Source organism: Varanus komodoensis, unplaced genomic scaffold (assembly GCF_004798865.1).
Source record: "Varanus komodoensis strain SLA01 unplaced genomic scaffold, ASM479886v1 scaffold14_1, whole genome shotgun sequence".
Lineage (NCBI taxonomy): Eukaryota > Metazoa > Chordata > Lepidosauria > Squamata > Varanidae > Varanus > Varanus komodoensis.
The window spans coordinates 26,133,893-26,152,425 of record NW_025335438.1 but is presented as its reverse complement, the minus strand read 5'-3'; the positions used below and the strand labels follow the sequence as shown (position 1 = coordinate 26,152,425).

The 18,533-nt window shown below is 36.3% G+C and overlaps 1 protein-coding gene across 8 annotated transcripts in view; it reads right to left on the bottom strand.

Moving 5' to 3' along the window:
- ESCO1 (establishment of sister chromatid cohesion N-acetyltransferase 1) overlaps positions 1-18,533 on the bottom strand; it is a 98,307-nt gene that overhangs the window by 77,722 nt on the left and 2,052 nt on the right. For 6 of the 8 annotated variants that reach the window (XR_006414111.1, XR_006414109.1, XR_006414108.1 and 3 more), the window contains exons 2-10: positions 14,488-14,592; positions 12,350-14,385; positions 11,017-11,128; positions 10,024-10,090; positions 8,772-8,886; positions 7,365-7,496; positions 4,095-4,184; positions 2,636-2,776; positions 1,405-1,592 (exon numbers count right to left, since the gene is read on the bottom strand). Coding sequence is in view for 3 of the 8 variants with exons in the window: in XM_044424245.1 (XP_044280180.1) it covers positions 1,405-1,592; positions 2,636-2,776; positions 4,095-4,184; positions 7,365-7,496; positions 8,772-8,886; positions 10,024-10,090; positions 11,017-11,128; positions 12,350-14,383 (2,879 nt within the window). In the remaining 5 variants the exon portion in view is untranslated. Of the gene's footprint in view, positions 1-233; positions 1,112-1,404; positions 1,593-2,635; positions 2,777-4,094; positions 4,185-4,761; positions 4,881-7,364; positions 7,497-8,771; positions 8,887-10,023; positions 10,091-11,016; positions 11,129-12,349; positions 14,386-14,487; positions 14,593-18,533 lie in introns of those variants that run through there. The other 2 variants (XM_044424243.1, XR_006414112.1) reach the window with 2 other exon arrangements.

The window sequence follows — 18,533 nt, the reverse complement described above, 5'->3', positions numbered from 1 at the left end:
ACAGTGATGTTTAGACTCCATCAGGTACATGAAGACTGGAACTTGTCTTTCTCCATATCCTGGCTTCATTTTTGTGGGATTCATGGAGAGGACATTTCCACAACTGGAAACAGGAGGCTGAACCATTGGCTTTTTCCACAGTAATATTGAGAACCGAAGCTCTTAGATCTTCTAAATATAATGACTGCAACTGTTAATCACCCCAGCTCATAATTTTTATATAAGGATCAGACTACCATTTCAAATCAACTTTTAATATTCAACCATATCAAAGGAATTGCTTAAATGCATTTCACATTAGTACATTATTTAAAAATTATCAAATACTTTATTTTTAATCTACATTATATACAGGTCAAGAAAGGCCACAGTAGTTTTCCAACATATGCACCCTCTGAAACTGGAGGGGTTTAGGTTAATGTATCAAAGTGAAGTCCACAAATGAAGGTATACATCCAATCTGCTATTGCTGAGGAAATAAAACACAGTCTCCCTCTTTATTGGCTCACCTAACACTCCCTTTTAAACATTATTTCCATTCAAAGTAAATACTAAAACAATGTGTGATACTATAGACCATCTTTTTATTGATTTGTATAAGCTGTGCTATACCAAACATGAATCAAGGTAACTCTCACTGCCCTGATATATTCCTTACATTGTGAACTTCAAAATGTACTTAAATACTTGACAATTCTTGCACTAGTTGTCAGTCCACTATGAACAACTATAAGCTGCATGTAAACATGACTAAATTACAATACATTTTTATAAAAATAGCTTCAAAAATTACCCTATCTCTGCACTGTTTACAGTTGTAATAAAATACAACAACCAATGTTTGGTTGTTATAACTCCTGAGTTCACTGCTAGTAAGTGTCCCATTCTCTTGGTCAACAGCTACAACCAGGCAACAAGTTTAACAATACCTTCTTACTACCTTTTACTATAAAAGTTTCCACTTTAAGTAGGTTGTTGTCCACTGAGAAAATTATACACCAGGAATTGACTAGTACCAAAGTATTGTGTTGCAAACAGCTTTCCATCAGGAGTAGGATCAGAAAAAGCGATTTCTTCTTTACTCAAATATGAGCCATATATAAAGTTACTCCTGTTTAAAGATATTTAACAAAACATCATGGTAGCAATAGAAATATTTTTAATATGGATAGCTTCCTATTGATCAAGTAATACCCATGAATTATACAGCTATTCTTAAATAACTATTAGTCATATAAACAGTCCCCATCAATTAATTTAATGCCTCTCAAAAAGTTACTATGAAACCAGTTTTTTGCCCTCCTTCCTGTCCTTATAACTGGCTCATATTTCCCCCTCCTCCCCCTCCTCCTCCTCATTTTACTAATCACAGTTCATAGATAGAAATATGAAGAAACTGCTTACCTCAGGCATTCTAACATCCGGGAAGCAATTTTCTTCCTTCGCATCATGCTAAACACCCAGATGCGACTAATACCACAAATAGCAGGCTCAGGAGATGTTGAACAGCACCAAGCCTTTTGTCTTTCAAAGGTGACTTTCTCATTTTCCGAACTAATTTCTGGAATCTTTTCTTCAATAACTCTATATCCCTAGAGAAAGAATATTGTTAATAGACTTTTATCAGCGCATTAAAACAAGTGATAGAAGATGAACCTCATTTCCCTGCAATGTTCTTAAGTGTTATTTGAATATAATTACAAGAACATTGTCTTCTACAATCCTAAAATAAAACAAATGTAAGCTTGTACTAAATTCAGTTACTGTAGGAACTCCAAGATGTTTATAGGAGAAAGCTGAGAAGCTGTGGCATGAAGGTAAACTGTTTGCCTACATTCTTTACCCCGATATGAATCAATTTCCATTATATACTGGAAACAATAGTTCCTGAAAACTTTCAAGCAAACGAAAGCTAAAGAATTAAAAAACCAGGCTGCTGTATAACGTGTAAGCCTGGATCTCTTACAAATAATTTCTATTCTGCTTTTTGTTGTATGGGGAACAAGGGGAGAGTTGGGAAACAGGGTCTGTTAAGAATTTGAATGTCAATATCATGTGATTTGATACATTACTGATACATTAATTCTGTGACCCTGCACTTTTGTCAGGATTAGTTCAGTGTGTTTTTTTTTTAAAAAGTGTTAATACAGCAATCCTATTGATGAAATAGCGCTAAGGTCCAACATCAGAGCAATCCAAGATTCCAAAGCCTCAGTGGTTCATGCTAGAAAAGCAGGAAGGATGGAGGTTTCACTGCATACTTTAAAATACATACACATGCACGCACGCACACAAACCTTCTCACTGATTTCAAAGAGAAGGAATTAACCTACAACAGCTCCAGAGCTGACTTGCATCTTTTCTACTGAAGAAAATATTTTGTTAATTTTATATCCAATTTCAAGGTATGAGACTTAAGAGGTTATAATCAACAATTGTGATTCAGATGGTTTATTTCTTGTCAAAAATACAAGGAAACACTAGGCCAAAGAGGAAGTTAGTTTTGTATAGCAGTGTTGAAGGAATTGTTTAAGATAGTTACAGTTTTGGGATATAAGGCAGCAATATTGTTACAGTTAAGTATGAAGAGGGGTATAAAAATGAAGAAAAATACTCTGGGCACACCCTTACTCACCCACTGGATATGTTCTGCAATTAAGCAGCCAGTTACTTTTTTATCATTAGAAATAAATAATAGAGTCTTAGTTCTGGAGCATGTAAGAGGAGCTTGCTGAAATCCCAGGTCGTTATCTACCATCTCCCTGATTTCATCAACCTGCCAAAATAGCATCACAGAATCAAAACCAGTATATTGGAAAGTAGTTATATATTAATAAATTGTACACCAGTTACTGTTTATATTAGTTTGCTTACATTTTTAGATACCACTCCATTCCCATAGGCTCTGAGCGGTTTACAGGAGATTAAAACCAACAATAATTCATATTTAAGACTAAAAATAGACATAAAACTAATCTGGAAACAGCTGTCGGACAAGTTATGTCTTTAATTCCCTCTTGAAAGTAGCAATCTGGAATATCTGAGGCATCTCTCCTGGCAGGCCATTCCACAGTTAAGGGTCAACCGCTAAGAAAGTTCTTGGGATAGTAGGCATTAATCTTGCAGAAGCAAATATATCCCCAGATGATCTTAGTGGGTAAGACAGAATATATGAGCAAAGGCGTTCCCAAAAGTACTTGGGAGTTGAACCATCAAGGACTTTACAGGTAATTACTAGTATCTTGCAGAAACATATAGGCAGCCACAGCAGAGACTTTAATACCAGTGACAGATGGTTTCTCCCTCATGTTCCAGAGACCAACCTGGCTGCCATATCTGTACTAGTTGCAGTTTGCTTATGTGTAGCCCTTGCTGGGGAACCAGGGCAGGAGCGTGCTGCCGCCATCCTGTTCTGAGCAGCTGGCTAACCACTATGTGAAGAGAATACTGGAATAGATGGATACTTGGTCTGATCTAGCATACCTCTTTTTATGTTTTATGACACCCAAATTGAAGTCTTTGTGCCTGTTAGAACCAGAAAGCAAGCAGCCCGTATTGACTAAATTGTTCCTAATGATCACATATTTTTCTTGCAGGGCCTAATCAAGTCCTTTGGGATGTACTGTTTGTCAGAATGGCCATTTTCATTACAAATTTGCTAACTACAGGCTTTGACCTGACACTATTGTCAACTGTCATATTTCCTGAAGTAATCTGACCAATTCATATCTATTACCTCTGTACCTTTTCCTGCCACAAGCCCATGTGAGTCATAAGTCTCTTAAACTCTTGAAAAAGGTGCACAGTTTGCTAACCTCTGTGCACACACAATTTATGTTCAGGTTTCTACGATTCACATAAAGATCCAAAAAGCAATACAGCATTATGAAAACATGAATATTAATTGCTTTATGATTGTAACCTAACTACTGATCTGATGGCAAATATCAAATACTATGTACATATAAAAATGAACAAACTTACTCATGAAGTACATTTGTGCTACCAACCTAATAATATAATCAAAGATAAAGGTATCTAGTTGCCCATATCCAGAACCAGGAACAGTACACTTTTTTAAAAGTTCAATCTACCTTTCTTAGTGCATATTTTGGATCATCAGGAAGTACCATTATTATCTTGCCATCAGGAAACTCGGCCAAAATTCGTTCTTTTTTCCAGCCCTAAAAGACACCACCACATACAATAAATACTCAACACACATCCTTTTATATTGCTTAATATAGTTGACAAATATTATCCTTTAAAGCTTTGGAAAATAATCCATATTTGTTCAGTGAGTAAATAAATCCCAAATAAGCTGCTTCCTGTATTCATATGAACAGCCACACACTCGTTCATATAACATAGTGAAGTTAACAGAATGCAATTGATGAAAGTGTTTTGGACTTTAGAACCTTTCTTTACAATTCTTAGACAAATCAACTTGGAATCTGTAGATGTATTTTGTAAATGGAGTAAATTCCCTAAACAGCAACCCAGAGCAAGTTCATGTAGATATATGTATACCTTCTAGCCAATAGTGAGCATAAGTATTATTTTTAAGAAAGTGTTTCTTTAATATAGTTACCTCCACAAATACAAATTTTGAACATTTTAACATCCTGGCAAGCAAAAGACCTCCAGGAGGTTTTCAATGAACTGAATGGCATGCAATGTTTTCAAACAAGGAGTAAGTTATTATGTCACTGGTTATAAACTATCAGTCATAAAAAATGAGACTATAAAAACAATAACTACCTTCTAAGAATCTAAAGGGGAAAGTTCCTATGCTGTGTGTATCTGAAGTTAAACATACTCAAAAATAAGGTAATTAACTCTTCTTCAGATCCACACTGATGGTGATTAATGAGCAGTACCTGCATGGAAAAACAAAACAAAAAGCCACTTAAGTCTATCCAGAAATTAGAGTTTATGTTGCTCAGAAAGGATGCCCAAAGTAGTATTTATAGAAGAACCAAAGTAAAGTTTACTTCAGTATGCTAATTCAATCTACAAGCCACCCCGAAACGTAAAACATTTTGAAGGTGAAGAATGGCGGGAGAAAAAAGAACTGGACAGCACTATCCCCTAAATGTATAGTAAGACTAAAATAAGACCATGAAAAGAGCCATGCTGGATCAGACAAAGAGGCCATCTAGTCCAGCTTTCTGTTCACATAGTGGCAAACCAGCTGCCCTTGGGACCCCACAAGGAGGAACTGAATGCAACAGTGTGTTCCCAACCAAGTTCCCCATATACTGGTGTATGTAGGCTTCCTGCCTCTGATAATGGAGGCACCATAAAGTCATCAGCACTAGTAGAATGAAGTAGAAGTAGAATGAAATAAAACAAAACAGTAGCTTTTGAGACTCTTCTCCTAGATACAGAGCAGGGTGCAGCAGTAAGATGCTGGAAGGGAAGCTGTGCACACCACATGGCTGCCTTGTAGTCCTAAGGTAGCTTTCTGCTATCACGTGTGGTGAAAGAAGCTACCCCACTAACAGTGTTAAAGTAAGATGCAGTTGCCACTTGCCAGTTTTGTCAGGTTCTATACATGGCTGGGAGGGGAAGAATATTATCATGTCCTTTGCCTCAGGCATTAAAACATCTTGGGTCAGCTCTGACTCTCTGTAATATGTTATATGTAAGGTTGCCCCTAAAGAAAGTTTGAGAACTGCTGTTAAAATACAGCTGCTAGAGTGCTAATAGGAACCAGGTATTATGAGAATATTAACCTGGTCCTTGCCTATAGGAACCAATACTGCTTTATCCAATTCAGAGAACTGGTCTTGATTTTTGATACCCCTTCACCATATGGGGTCTGGCTGCCTATGTATGTAGATCTCCTATCTACATACATGCCTGCTTTAAATTCTTCATTAGAAGCTCTTATCAGAGTTCAGCTCATCCAAGTAACAGCAGGTGATGGCTATGGGACGCTCTTGCCATACAGGACACTTGTGTTTGTTTTTCCAAGCTTTTTAACATGTTAATGTCCATTAACCAGTTGTATTTAGTTGTTGCTTTTATATGTTTTAATTAACATACTTTATTGCAAGCCACCTCAATATTTATTTCTAGGGTATAGTACAGACCTAAGTAATAAATAAATAAATAAATAAATAAATAAATAAATAAAGAGGTGAAATCCTTACTTCCACATAAATATGCAGAAAACTGGGCTGTAAAACTGAATCAAGGTTTTAGTAACAGCTTTTGGATTAAAGTGAGGATTTAAAACATAGTGGCACTTAAAAATCTTGTGAAGTGTCTAATTAGGCTTGCAGTTTGGTTACATGATGTTTTCTCAGTCCAGTTTTAGCTGGAAACAATGATTATAATGGATTATTAATAAATTACATGTTTAAAAGATTTGTTCATAGCTGTACTGAAAACAGGCCAAGAACTGAAAGTAAGGGTAAACCCACTAAGACTTTATTGAAATAGAAGTAAAATAAGAGGTGGATTTCCACCAAGGGAAGCTGATGCTCCTCTCATCCCTAAGCTTTGTCCATTCACTCCCCCAAGCAAACTCCCCTCCCGCTTCTCCGCCCCACTTTCCCAAGTGCTCTAAGTTGCTCTGCCCTGCAGATCTCTCTATATATGAATGATACACAAATAAACATAGAAAAGCAACTGACTATACTTTCTTGTGTAAGTCATGAATGGCTGACAAAAATAAACCAAAAAAATCAGTAAGGAAGCACACCTCTAAATTAGATTTTGTATATGCGTATATCATTACATTCCAAGCTAGATTTGAACCAATGATAAAATTTGAGGGATCAGAAATGAAGTAGCTTGGTAAGTTCAGTTCAGTTATCCTGGAGGTCTTATCAATGTCAATGCAGAATATGGAAGGTAACATATATGATAAAGAAAACAGACTTCAATGGCTGTAACAGAAGTTACAGGGACATTATGATCCTTTATATGCAATTTTGTATGTAAGTAATTGAATTTCAGACAATATAAAGCTTAATATTTTCTAATCTATTATGTTAATATACCCTAAGAAGTTCATGCTGTAAAACATGGCCCCTTATTTGTGCATTTACATATTACATGTAAACAGAACAACAAATTGGAAAATGGATGCATGGTATTGTAAATGACTGGCTAGCTTGATCAATCTTGGGTGCTTGAATACATACTGTATCACTAGGACAAGTAAAAGAACTGGGTAAAACATGATTTAGTAGCATAAGTAATATATTAATGACTGACCAGCATTCTAAAACATTTCTAACTGAATCTAATTCTTACCTACAGTATACTTAGCATTAAGTACTATTCTGATTGTTCCATAGCAAAACCCACAAAGCACATAGTGTTTCATAAGCAAAATGAAGTCTCCTTACCACGTATTTTACAGCACTTATAAATTGGTTGTGAAAGAGCAGGTGCTGAGTTTCATCCTCAGGATTTGAAGCTGTGTAAAGCATCCCACAAACACTGCAGGAAATTGCACCAAATCTTTTTTGCCCTGCATCCTATATTAAAAGGTAAATACAGTGCTCATGCAAGAGTAACATACAGTAAAAAAAAAACAAAGTTTCTTAACACAATAGACAATGACAAATGGGCCCCTTTGAGTCTCCATGATGCTAAAAGATACTATTTTTGCTTTGCATGCTTATATCAAGAATAGTGGCTAGGAACAGCATTCCAAGGTCTGTAATATGGTTATGGACCAAGTATTCTTTGCCTCATGTTAACATTTTCAAGACGATCCAAGCATCACAAGAACTTACTCTTTCCTGCCAGATTTGCAAGGTGTGTGAAAGACAGTACAGCTGTCATATCTAACTAAATCAATCAAGGAAACACAAGCAAGGAGTAAAAGAACCTTGCTAATGCCCAGGACGATACCAAGACCCTTCTGATAAACTGAGTTGCTGAAGCAACCAGGTGCAGGACTGCTTTCTTTCCTGTGCCTATACATCTTTTCATATATAGAGTGTAGGAACATCCCTGGACTCCTGTCACCTATTTTTCAGTAATTTTTTTTTACAGATGTCAAGTGAGGAAGGAGAAAGGGACTCTTAGAAAAAGAATCTTTACTGCACATTTGTTCTCCCAATGAAAAATTGCAATTTTAGATAAAATATGCTGATGGTTCTTAATACTGTGACATAGGAACCAGATCCTGGGGCAGACACAGTGGTCAACTCCCCTCTGGAAAGGCTGTTGCATCATTTCATAGTGCCATTCACAAAATCAGGAATTCAAACACCTGCTCATCTTTCAATGTGATATATGCCAACACTGGCTAGCATGCTTTACTACATAAACAAACAGAACAAACAGGACAACATCTATAAAAATGTGTAAATGGACACAAATTTGATATGCAGAATGAAACTGTTCAGGAGCCAACTGTGTCATCACCCAACATTTTGGAAATAGCAGTTATTAAAGTAATTGTCACTGCCTGTATGTTTTGCATTTTAATTCCTTCCGCCTCAGTAGTTTACATCTCCCCTGCCCTATCATATATACAGATCTGCCAGTGTGAGGTTAACATGTATATAATTAAATAAGAAGTTTCATGGAAGTATATACCAGAATAAACTTGTTAGCCTTTTAAGGTGCCATGGGATGATTTATTGTTTTTTCAGCAATAGACTAACATGTTCATTTTTCTAAAAATATTAACACAATGGTTACACAACTGGAAATAAAAGGGCAAATTTAACAATTGATACACTTTGCTTAAAATATCTCAAAAGATGAACATCAAATGCTCAACATCTACAATTACTTACTATGATTAGTTGTTTATCACTATCTTTTGTTCCTTCTTTTAATTTTTTAATATTTTCTTCAGACGAAAGTTGACCATCACATTTCGATACTAATGAAATCTTTGGAGAATCTGCCCTTTAAGTTTAAAAATTAATTTGGTATGAACAAAATGTCTGTTTTACCATGAACTTAAAATTAAAGCAATTTAAGTAAAAATTAAATCAAAGTAAATATAAATTATTTTAATATAAATATAATTTAATATTTAGGTATGTTTCTTTCAAAAATATGGTTTTTATTTTAAAGCAAACAAGTCTGCAAGTACAAGTCCTACACTTATTTGATAGACTAGGATTGAAAACAACAAGAATTACTTCCATTTCAGTCTACCCTTGAAGAGCCTGCTAACTTTTTAAAGCTCAGTGAAGAAACTGTTGGGTTTGAGTGGCTGAATAATGGTCTCAAATTATCATGCCCCTTGATGTAGGAAAAAGCTCCACATGTTCCCTTTGGAACCCTGCCCTCCTCTTTAAATTGAAATACCTGTAATTGTATTCTTAAAGAATTGTTTCATCCCTCCCTTTCTTCCGAATGGTGAGGGAAAAGTGCCACATTTTTTCTGTCTTAAAGATGAGAACATTCTGGAAGCAATGCAGAAGGCTGTTTTATTTCAGAAAGATTGTCAGAAAGCAAACAGCCTGTTGCCTGACACCTCCAAGACTCATGTTTTAAACAGGGCTGTGTTTTGAAAACTGAACCTCCAACAGTACATTATCTGATACATGGAAAACTGTTTACAAGTGTCATGTTTTGCATAAGAAAAGCTTAGCAGAGTTGCAATATGGGCCTCTAATTTCCATAGGTATGATGGGCCAATGGAAAGTACTAGCAGAGCATACTAACCCTACTGCTGGGGGTAGAGGATACGAAGGGGTTTAAATCTGGTATAGCCAGAATAAGTTTTCATGAGTTCATGAATACAGATTCCAGACTCTCATACTACAATGAAGTCTTCCTGTGTTGCTTAGTGGAATGGGAGCAGGCAAGCACTCTATGGAGCAATCCACTTGTGTCTGACTGTGGGTTATTGTACTATTTAACTGCAGTCACTTCCTTTTATTTTCTAACACCCAGAAGAATATTGGAGTGAAGAAGTTACTGTTCTTACATCAGATCTTCCTCTGTTTTAACTATATTGAAATATTTTAAAATATAATCTTCAACAAAGTTTTGCAATAAAATGCAACTACGGAACTCTTCAAAATACCCTACCTGCTTTCATTTGTGTCAGGGATTTTATTTGAAAATAAAGTCTGAACCAACTGTTGGGGACCTGGACCTGCAAATAAATCAATGTATTACTTCAGATGTATATCATGAATCGTGGATACCAAACATTATAGGGATTATAAACTTGATTGTTCACAACAGAGGATAGAAGGGAAAATACCAACATCTGTAGCTTAAGCAGTTAATTTAAGTACTAGGAACAATTCAACTGTCAGTGTAATTTCTGTTTTAGTGAATACAATTATTATTAGTTTTGGTCATTTTAACAGTACTTATTTGTCACTTTGCGCACCAGTGCTCAAAGAAAGAAAATAAGAGGAAAGTTGCATACATTCATAGAATAGAAAAAGCTAAAGGAAACCGATCCTATTAGCAGAATTGCATACAGCTGTGATGAAAAAACTAAATGCAGCTATTCATCATACAGGAGACAGAACTGTAAACTTTTTGTTTCTGCCACCTGACTGGGCAAGGATGCCCATCTCTTGGCAGGCCACAGTGCAAGCCTGGGAAGATATATTTGCCACGTCAGGTCACAATTTGCACAGGTCTACTCTACAGAAAAAAATGAAACATTCTAGCAGAATGGTTACACTTCAGAAAGGTGTATCAGTTAAAGTATAGACCAAAGTATAGAAGTTGCAAATACAACTACAACAGAAACAGCAAATAGAACTAGAAATGTTAACTTCTCAACAAAATGACCAAGTCAGCGATGGAATGTGGTAAGTGACCTTACTTGCATGATTTATTAGAAGTCTAATTGTCTAAGTTGTCATCAATACCTGGAGTATAGATTATGTTGCTGAATTTCATAATCAATAATGCCCTTTCTACTTCATAGTTCTACAAACCTAACACGAATTTGTCAAGTGTTTCCTGGAATAAAACAGCAACTGAAAATTCAACTACCTGTAACCTCTGCAGAAGTGATAAATTTATGAAAATGTATGGAATTTGTATTTTAAAGTTCACCTTGTGATTTCATTTCTGTTGTATCTTTTTTTATTTCCTTCACTGGAAGATGTGCTGTAACTATTTTCATTGGTGTATTTTCGGGACTTGAGTCCAAATGTAAGTCGAAGCTCTAAAGAAAATATTAAAATATATATTAATAAAATGCCAACCAAATCAAAGACTTATAAAAACTCATGTAAATGACAACAGATCCCATACTGACAGATAGAATGCAACCCTTGAGCAAACAAACATTCAAGCCAGTAATTCTTGCTTAACTTGCCTAATTTAAGAATGTTAGAGCAATGCTGGATCAAAGTGAGAGTCCATATAGTCCAGCTTTCTGCTCCTCCCAAGAAGCTCACAGGACATGAATGCAACAGCACCCTTCCACTTAAGCTCCCCAGCAACTAGTGTACATAGGCATACTGCCTCCAATATTAAAGGCAGCATATAGCCATCAGGACTAGTAGCCAATGATAAACATTGATAACTTCTTACACTGCACTGAAGGCAAAAACCATTTCCATGAAATTGAATTATATATACTCTAAGCTGGAAAAGTCTGTTGGCAACTAATATGTAGACTACTTTTTACACAGTTAACTAATAATAAATAAATAGATTATTTCCTCTTGATGTTGCCATGCACACTGCTAGACTGACAAGAGAAAATGATACAGCTGTGGTACAAGATATAGCTGGCTGTGCTTTTGAAAGGAAAGGAAGCTCTAGAATGCTACTGTTATATTGTAAGCCTGTAGCAAATGTAGTAGAGAGTGACTTAGTTTACACAGAACAAGAAACCACCATTGTTTATTTCCTGTGAGCTTTGTGGCAGCGTCTACCATTCTGACTATTTGAGCCACAGAAGTAGGTGTGTTATATCTTGTATTACATGTGAACCTAATGAAGCAACTTACAATTCTAAAACAGCCCACGTTATGGATGGCTTGTCAACTATCATACTCTGCTGCACTCAGGTGTAAAAGCAAATTACAATGCACTCCCATTGTGACTTAAATATTCAAAATGGCAGCCATGGCAACAGAAGACTGCACAGGGAAATTCTCCCAAAGTGGCTATTTGTTATGTGCAGACCAGGTCATTCTCTCATGGCCAGAAAACCATGCATAAGGGCTTAAAGTGAAATTGACCAAAATAGCCTCTACACATTTTACTTAGGAAAATAAATAGGGATGCACAAACTGGCTCATTTTAAACAAACTACACTGCAATATACTCAAATTACCTCACAGAGTGCCTCATAAAAATTACTGTTTAAGCTAATCTCATAATGAAATGTATAAAAGTTATGCTATCTCCATTCAACAATATTGCAAGTAATTACCTCATCTGGTGTTGACTCAGAACACTGTTTTGTCTCAAACAAGCCATTTTCTACAGCTTTTACAGTGGACTGTTGAACAGGTGATATCCTATCTTTAGTCTGCATTTCTTCCAAGCAAGCTGTATTCAACTTCTGGTCATAAGTTGTTTTACCATTGTTTTGTGATTGTATCAATTTCCTTTGAGTTTCTGGAAGGTATATTTCTACAGCTCTTGCTTGCCCTCCTTCTGGAATGCTGCTCTTTAAAAAAGCATGTTCTGGAGTATTTGCACAATTTGAAAGAGTTTGGTTCATATGATTAACCTTTTTTAATTTTATTTTGGTCCATTTAGAGTTTTTGTTTGTAGTGTTATGTCTGCCATTCACAGTACATTTGACAGGCATTCCTTTTTTGCTAGGGAAAAATCGCTTACATTGGGAGTTCTGTTTCGTTTGCTCATCAGTAGATATTGTAGTCTTTGGCAAATCCACTACTGTATCTCTTTCTCCCTCTTTTCCATATTCAGCATTAGGAGAATCTCTTTTTACCTCCACTGTGTCTGACTCAATCTCACCTGCAATTTCCTCACATAGCTCAAGGATGCTAATCTTTTTGGACTTCATCATATCCTCTGGTTGATAAGCAGGTTTTATATTCAATGGAGCCTGCAAAGTTCTCTTAGCTTTTACACTGATTTTCCCATTTTTGTGTACTGATTTCTTTTCCTTACTTATTACATTGCAAGATGATGTCATAGAGCAGGCAATTGTGTTGATAGCTTCATTCCCGGATTCTTGAAGAATGCAATCAAGGTTTCTTGATTCACTTATCTTATCTTGAGAAACAGTCAAATCATTAATTTTAGAATCTGTTTCACATTTTTTTTCCTTCAGAGAACCCATTTTTTCAATACTTATTATTTTTTGTTCTTGATTTGTATATTCATCCTTTTTCAAGGGCTTATCTTCTTTTTTCTGCTCAAAATGTACCATCTTTTCATTTTTTATACATCCACTCTGTCTTTTCATCTGGATACATTGTTTTGTAGAAGCATGTTCTTCTTTAATTTTTTTACTGCGCAAGGATATTGTAGACACAACTGATGATTGCTGCAGTCTTGGTGATTTTCTGGTTTGATACTCATCATGTGAAACAATATGTTGCAACTTATTAAGATCCTGTATCATCTCCTTCTGAGATACTTCCCTAGTTTTTGTGAAATGAAACTGCTCTTGTGTATCGACAGGACTTTTGTTAGAATTAGTTCTCATTGACCTTGTGGTTATTTTTCCCTGGTCAGAATCACAAGATTTTTTGTCACTGAAAATTTTACTCTGTTTTGGTCCAGGATTTTGCAGCACTGGCTTTTTTGCACAAGGATTTTTTGAATTCTGAACTTCTAAGCTAACACTGCTTCCTTTAAGATATTTTCCAGTTTTAGCTTTTCTATCCTTTTTTGAATTATTTTTTATTTGTTTTGTTTCAGAACACCGGGTCTTATGTGTAGATTTATTGCACTTTGCTGAATATCTATTACATATAGCTTCAGCAAAACACTTTACTGTTTCTGCAGATGACTTCTGTTTCTTGCTTTCATGAGAAGTCTTACTTTTGACAACACTGGGTTTTCCTTTAGCTCTAGTACAGGTTTTGGAGGAGTTTGTGTATTTTGTATGGCTTGTTTTAGAAGTTTTTAGGGATGTTTTTGTAGGAGTTAATTTACCTAAAGACTTTAAAGATGTTTTTTTCACATGTACTGTTTTGCATGTTTTCTTCTTTAATTCATTTGAAGTCGGTTTGGAGTGCTTTTGAGCTTGTTTAATTTGAGAAGATGGTTGAGATGATCTATGTATGGATTTATTGACAGGTGACCTGTTAGTTTTGGAAGCAATTTTGCACATATTTTTCTTCAACACTGTCTTTTTATTTGATACATGTTTGCCATCAAGCAATATCCTTTCTTTGCTAGTTGTTACTGATTTACTATTCTTATCCACTTTCCGATGCTTAGCTGGAGGTTCTACTAGCACAGATTTTCTTTTCTGTGCTGCCATTTCTGAAAAAGACAAATAATCTGTCATCTTTACAACCTCTCCAGCAGTTTCTGCATAAATCACAACTGAATTGCAAAGTTTAACAGAAGACTTGGCTTACTCACAGGTACTGTTTTGTAAGTGAACTCTGTCTCAGTAGAAGAAATGTACTGATCTGTGAAAAACACATTCCTTACAAATTTGCATCCAAAGAGATCATTACATATTTCCTATGAATACAGAAAAACACAGTATTATTGGAAATTAAGCAATTTACATATGTCTTAAAGTTCAGATACTTGGACCTATAATTCACATTACAATACTTCCAAGTTAATGGATTCAGATTCAATTAGCATTCCAGTTCTATGAGAGACTGAGACTACTATGTTGGCCCATAGACATGCACAGGGACTGATACTTTTCTAACCATACTGTGAACCGGAAGCTAAACCCTTACCATCACTGCCCCACCAACTCCCCACGTACATGGAAAGCTTCAGCAAAGGCAGGGCACTTGGGGTTTCCCCTGGAAACTGTTTTTTATACTGTTTCTGCAGGCCCTAATGTGCAAGGACTGAGATTTTCCTACCCTAATCCTAACCAGAAGCACAACCCTATCCATGCATGGCCAAATACTGCCAGTACATAGGCAATGCTTTACCAAAGGCACTTCAATCACAGATTCTCTTCATAGTTCACTTTTTCTCCCACATCTGAGTTTCCACCAGGCCCTTAGATATGTAGAGGGACTGATATTTTCCAAACCTTGAACCTGCCCTAAACTTTGACCCTTTCTGAAACTGCCCCATATACTCCCCAGGCATACAGAAACCTAAATGAAGGTAGCACTATCATGACTTTTCTTGGCAGCTCTGTTTTTATGTGAACTTGTTCAAGGCACTTCCACATGCACAGAGATTAGTATTTTCCTAACCCTAACATCAACCTAAAGTTAACACTAACCCTACATACCAGTATACACCCCAAAAATACGTAAAGGCTTGGAAAAGGCAACACAAACGTGGCTTTCCTTAACAGCTGGCGTTTACACCGTGATCTGAGCTTGTTCCAGGCCCTTAGACATACACAAGGACCGATATTTTCCTAATTTAACCTAAAACTTAACCCTATCCATAACTGCCTCATATACTTACCACATACATGCAATGCTTTAGTAAAGGTACAATCATGCTTTTCTGAGCAGACCATTTTTGCTCACTCATACAAACTTGTTCCACAGGTACAAAGGCTGATTTTTTCCCCAAAAACCTAACGCTAAACCAAAGCTTAACCCTTACTGTAACAGTCACTTCTACTACCCATGATCATGGAAACCAAACCACTGAGGGCTATTTCCTGGCAACTCATTTTTCTGATTCATCTGGGCATGTTCTGGCCTTTTACATAAGTACAAAGACCCATATTTTCTTTACCCTAGCCAGAATCTTCACCACAACCCTAAGAGCCCCATCTGTAACACAAAGATATGCAAGGCTTCTGCTGAGGCTTCTTGCAAGGCCCTAAACATGCAGAGGGACTGATGTTTTCCAAACTTTGCCTTAACCTGCAATTTAACCACTACCATAACTACCCCTTCTATTTCCCCATAAATATTGAGAATTTGAGCAAAAGGAGCATACTAGGAGTTTTCTATGGGTAGCTTGTTTTTCTACCTCATCCTGGTCTTAGACATGCACAGGAACTTATGGTTGTCCTAACCTGAACCCAAACCTGGAGCTTAACCCTAAGTCTTATGGCCTTACACCCCATATACATATGTAATCCTTCACCACAGTTGCAACTTTTCTTGGGAGCTGGACTTTTCTGCCTCATCTGAGTTTGTTTCAGGCCCCTACATAGACAAAGAGACTGATATTTTAACCATAACTCTAACCTGGACTTTAACTAACAGCCCAATATATAGGAAGTGTTTGTTAAGGCAACGTGATCATGGATTTTTCTTTTAATACACACACACACACAAATATGTATATATAAATACAGTCACATTATTAATATCCACATTTTTGCAATTAATATAATCAGTTGTTAACTAGCCTGTTTCTATGCTATTAAAACCTACTAGAACACACATCAAGGTGGTCAAGTGGTTTTTCTTGGCAGCTGGCTTCTTCTGCCTTATCTGAACTTGTTAGAGATTGACAAGGACTGATATTTTCCTAATGCTAAGCTGAACTTTAATCTTAACCCTAACCCTCCTATAAGCCTGATATTGCATAAGCATGAGTTTTAAGTGAACAAATCCATATATGCTACTTTAATTCCACATAAGTGCAATATTTTGTTCTGGGTCAGAATTCAGTGCTTTGAGAATCTGAGAATGTTTGTTTATTACTTTGCTTTTGGAGCTGCTAATACAGGCTTGGCTGGTAAAATATCCCAGAAGATCAAATCAGGGCTGTGATATTCTAAAAAATGCCTTACCCTTTCAACAGACTAGGGTAAGTGAAATAATGTAACAAAAAATGACCTACATACGTTCGGCACAATTCAAATAGGTCACCAACATTCTCTTTTTCTCAAAATTCCACTGTGGGGGTCATCCTGTCACAGTATGTTGACTTTTAGAAAAAGGATTTAGGGCAGAATTTTAGGACAAAGCACCAACTAAAAAATACAGAATATATGCTAGTCTCTTTGTTCAGGATTCATATTGCTCTATATCAAGCAACCTTAGTCTACCTCAACATTATTCTAGTACAACTAGACATTAAACAAAATCAAAGAACCAACTCTGCTTTTTCTAACTCTCCTGGGAGCCCCTCAGGACCTTTACTTTAGCCTCTGATAATGTGCCTTTATTGTGTACAAGTTATTTTTACATTTCTATTAATTGTGCCTTTTCACATACTTTCGGGGAAAAACTAATACTAGGGATCAACAAACCTTCCCCAAAACCTATTTTGTCCCCTCTGATGAAGCAGAAATAAATTCAGAGACAAAGTATAAGGGCCACCAAATTAGGAAGACTATACAGATAAATCATTTGACTGTTACATAAGTTTCTTCAATTTATATTGCCAAGAAATTAGGAAAGGTGCCCATGTCTCCTGAAATTAAAGTAAACTGGTTTAAAAAATGTGTGTAGAAAATATCCCAGCTGTTCAAAAAACAAAACAAAACTCCAACCCTAAATATCAGTTGGTTATAGTTAATAGCCTTAAAACTGCCATATCTTTGTTCCATTGTGATAGAACAAGGTAGTTATATTACAATATATTTTGTTACAACATTTTTCTTCAGCCAAATAAATAGTATTCCATGGCTAAAATTTACAGTTCCTGTCACAAGGAGCAATCAGCAAGGACAAAGAGACTGCCACCAGAAAAGCATTACTTTTAGTCCTAAACCAAAGTGCTCCTGTAGCACCAGTGATTCCAATCCTAAGCTACCTAATGCTCCCTATTACTACAACAATGCTTTGGCCCAATTATGACTTGGATATAACAGGAAAAATGAGCAAAAGCTTTGCCATAAATGGTTGCTGAAAACCTGACACGGTAAGGACAGCTTTTAGACTTAAGATGAGTCTAAATTCCTCATCTTATTTCTTATCAGGAATCCATATTGCTCCCCACCTTAGCAATGCTAATTGCTTGCCTGTCCTCTGGGGGTACTCTCTTAGATATGCAAATAGTTTACCTGTCCTGAGGGTCCTTTTGTGTTCTTCCTAATCTGATCAGGAATCCAAGTTGCAAGTCTTGCTGCACAGGTGCATTTTAGACATGCTAATGTCCCTGTCCTGAAAGGTCTTTCTTTGAGGGGCACCTTAGACATGCTAACATATGCCTTGTCCTGAAGGTTCTTCTTTTGTATTGTATTCATCCCCGACCTGAGTGTTCATCCCCTATTGTTTTATCCCAATGGGCCATCATCCCCCCATTGTGTACTATTCCCCCACCTGATCTCCAAACTGTATACAAATGGCAGGTTTTGATAGCAGCCTAAGTCACAATGTTATACCTGTTGCAACTGTTTACATGGCTAATTCGCATAACACAAATATAGCTACTCATGCCTATACAAATATAAACATATCTCTCACATGCCTACACAGTTTTATCTTATGTTTCTTCCAAGAAGCTCTGGCTGGCATACAATGTCTCCTGTCCTTCCTTTATCTGCACATTAACCCAGTAATGTACCT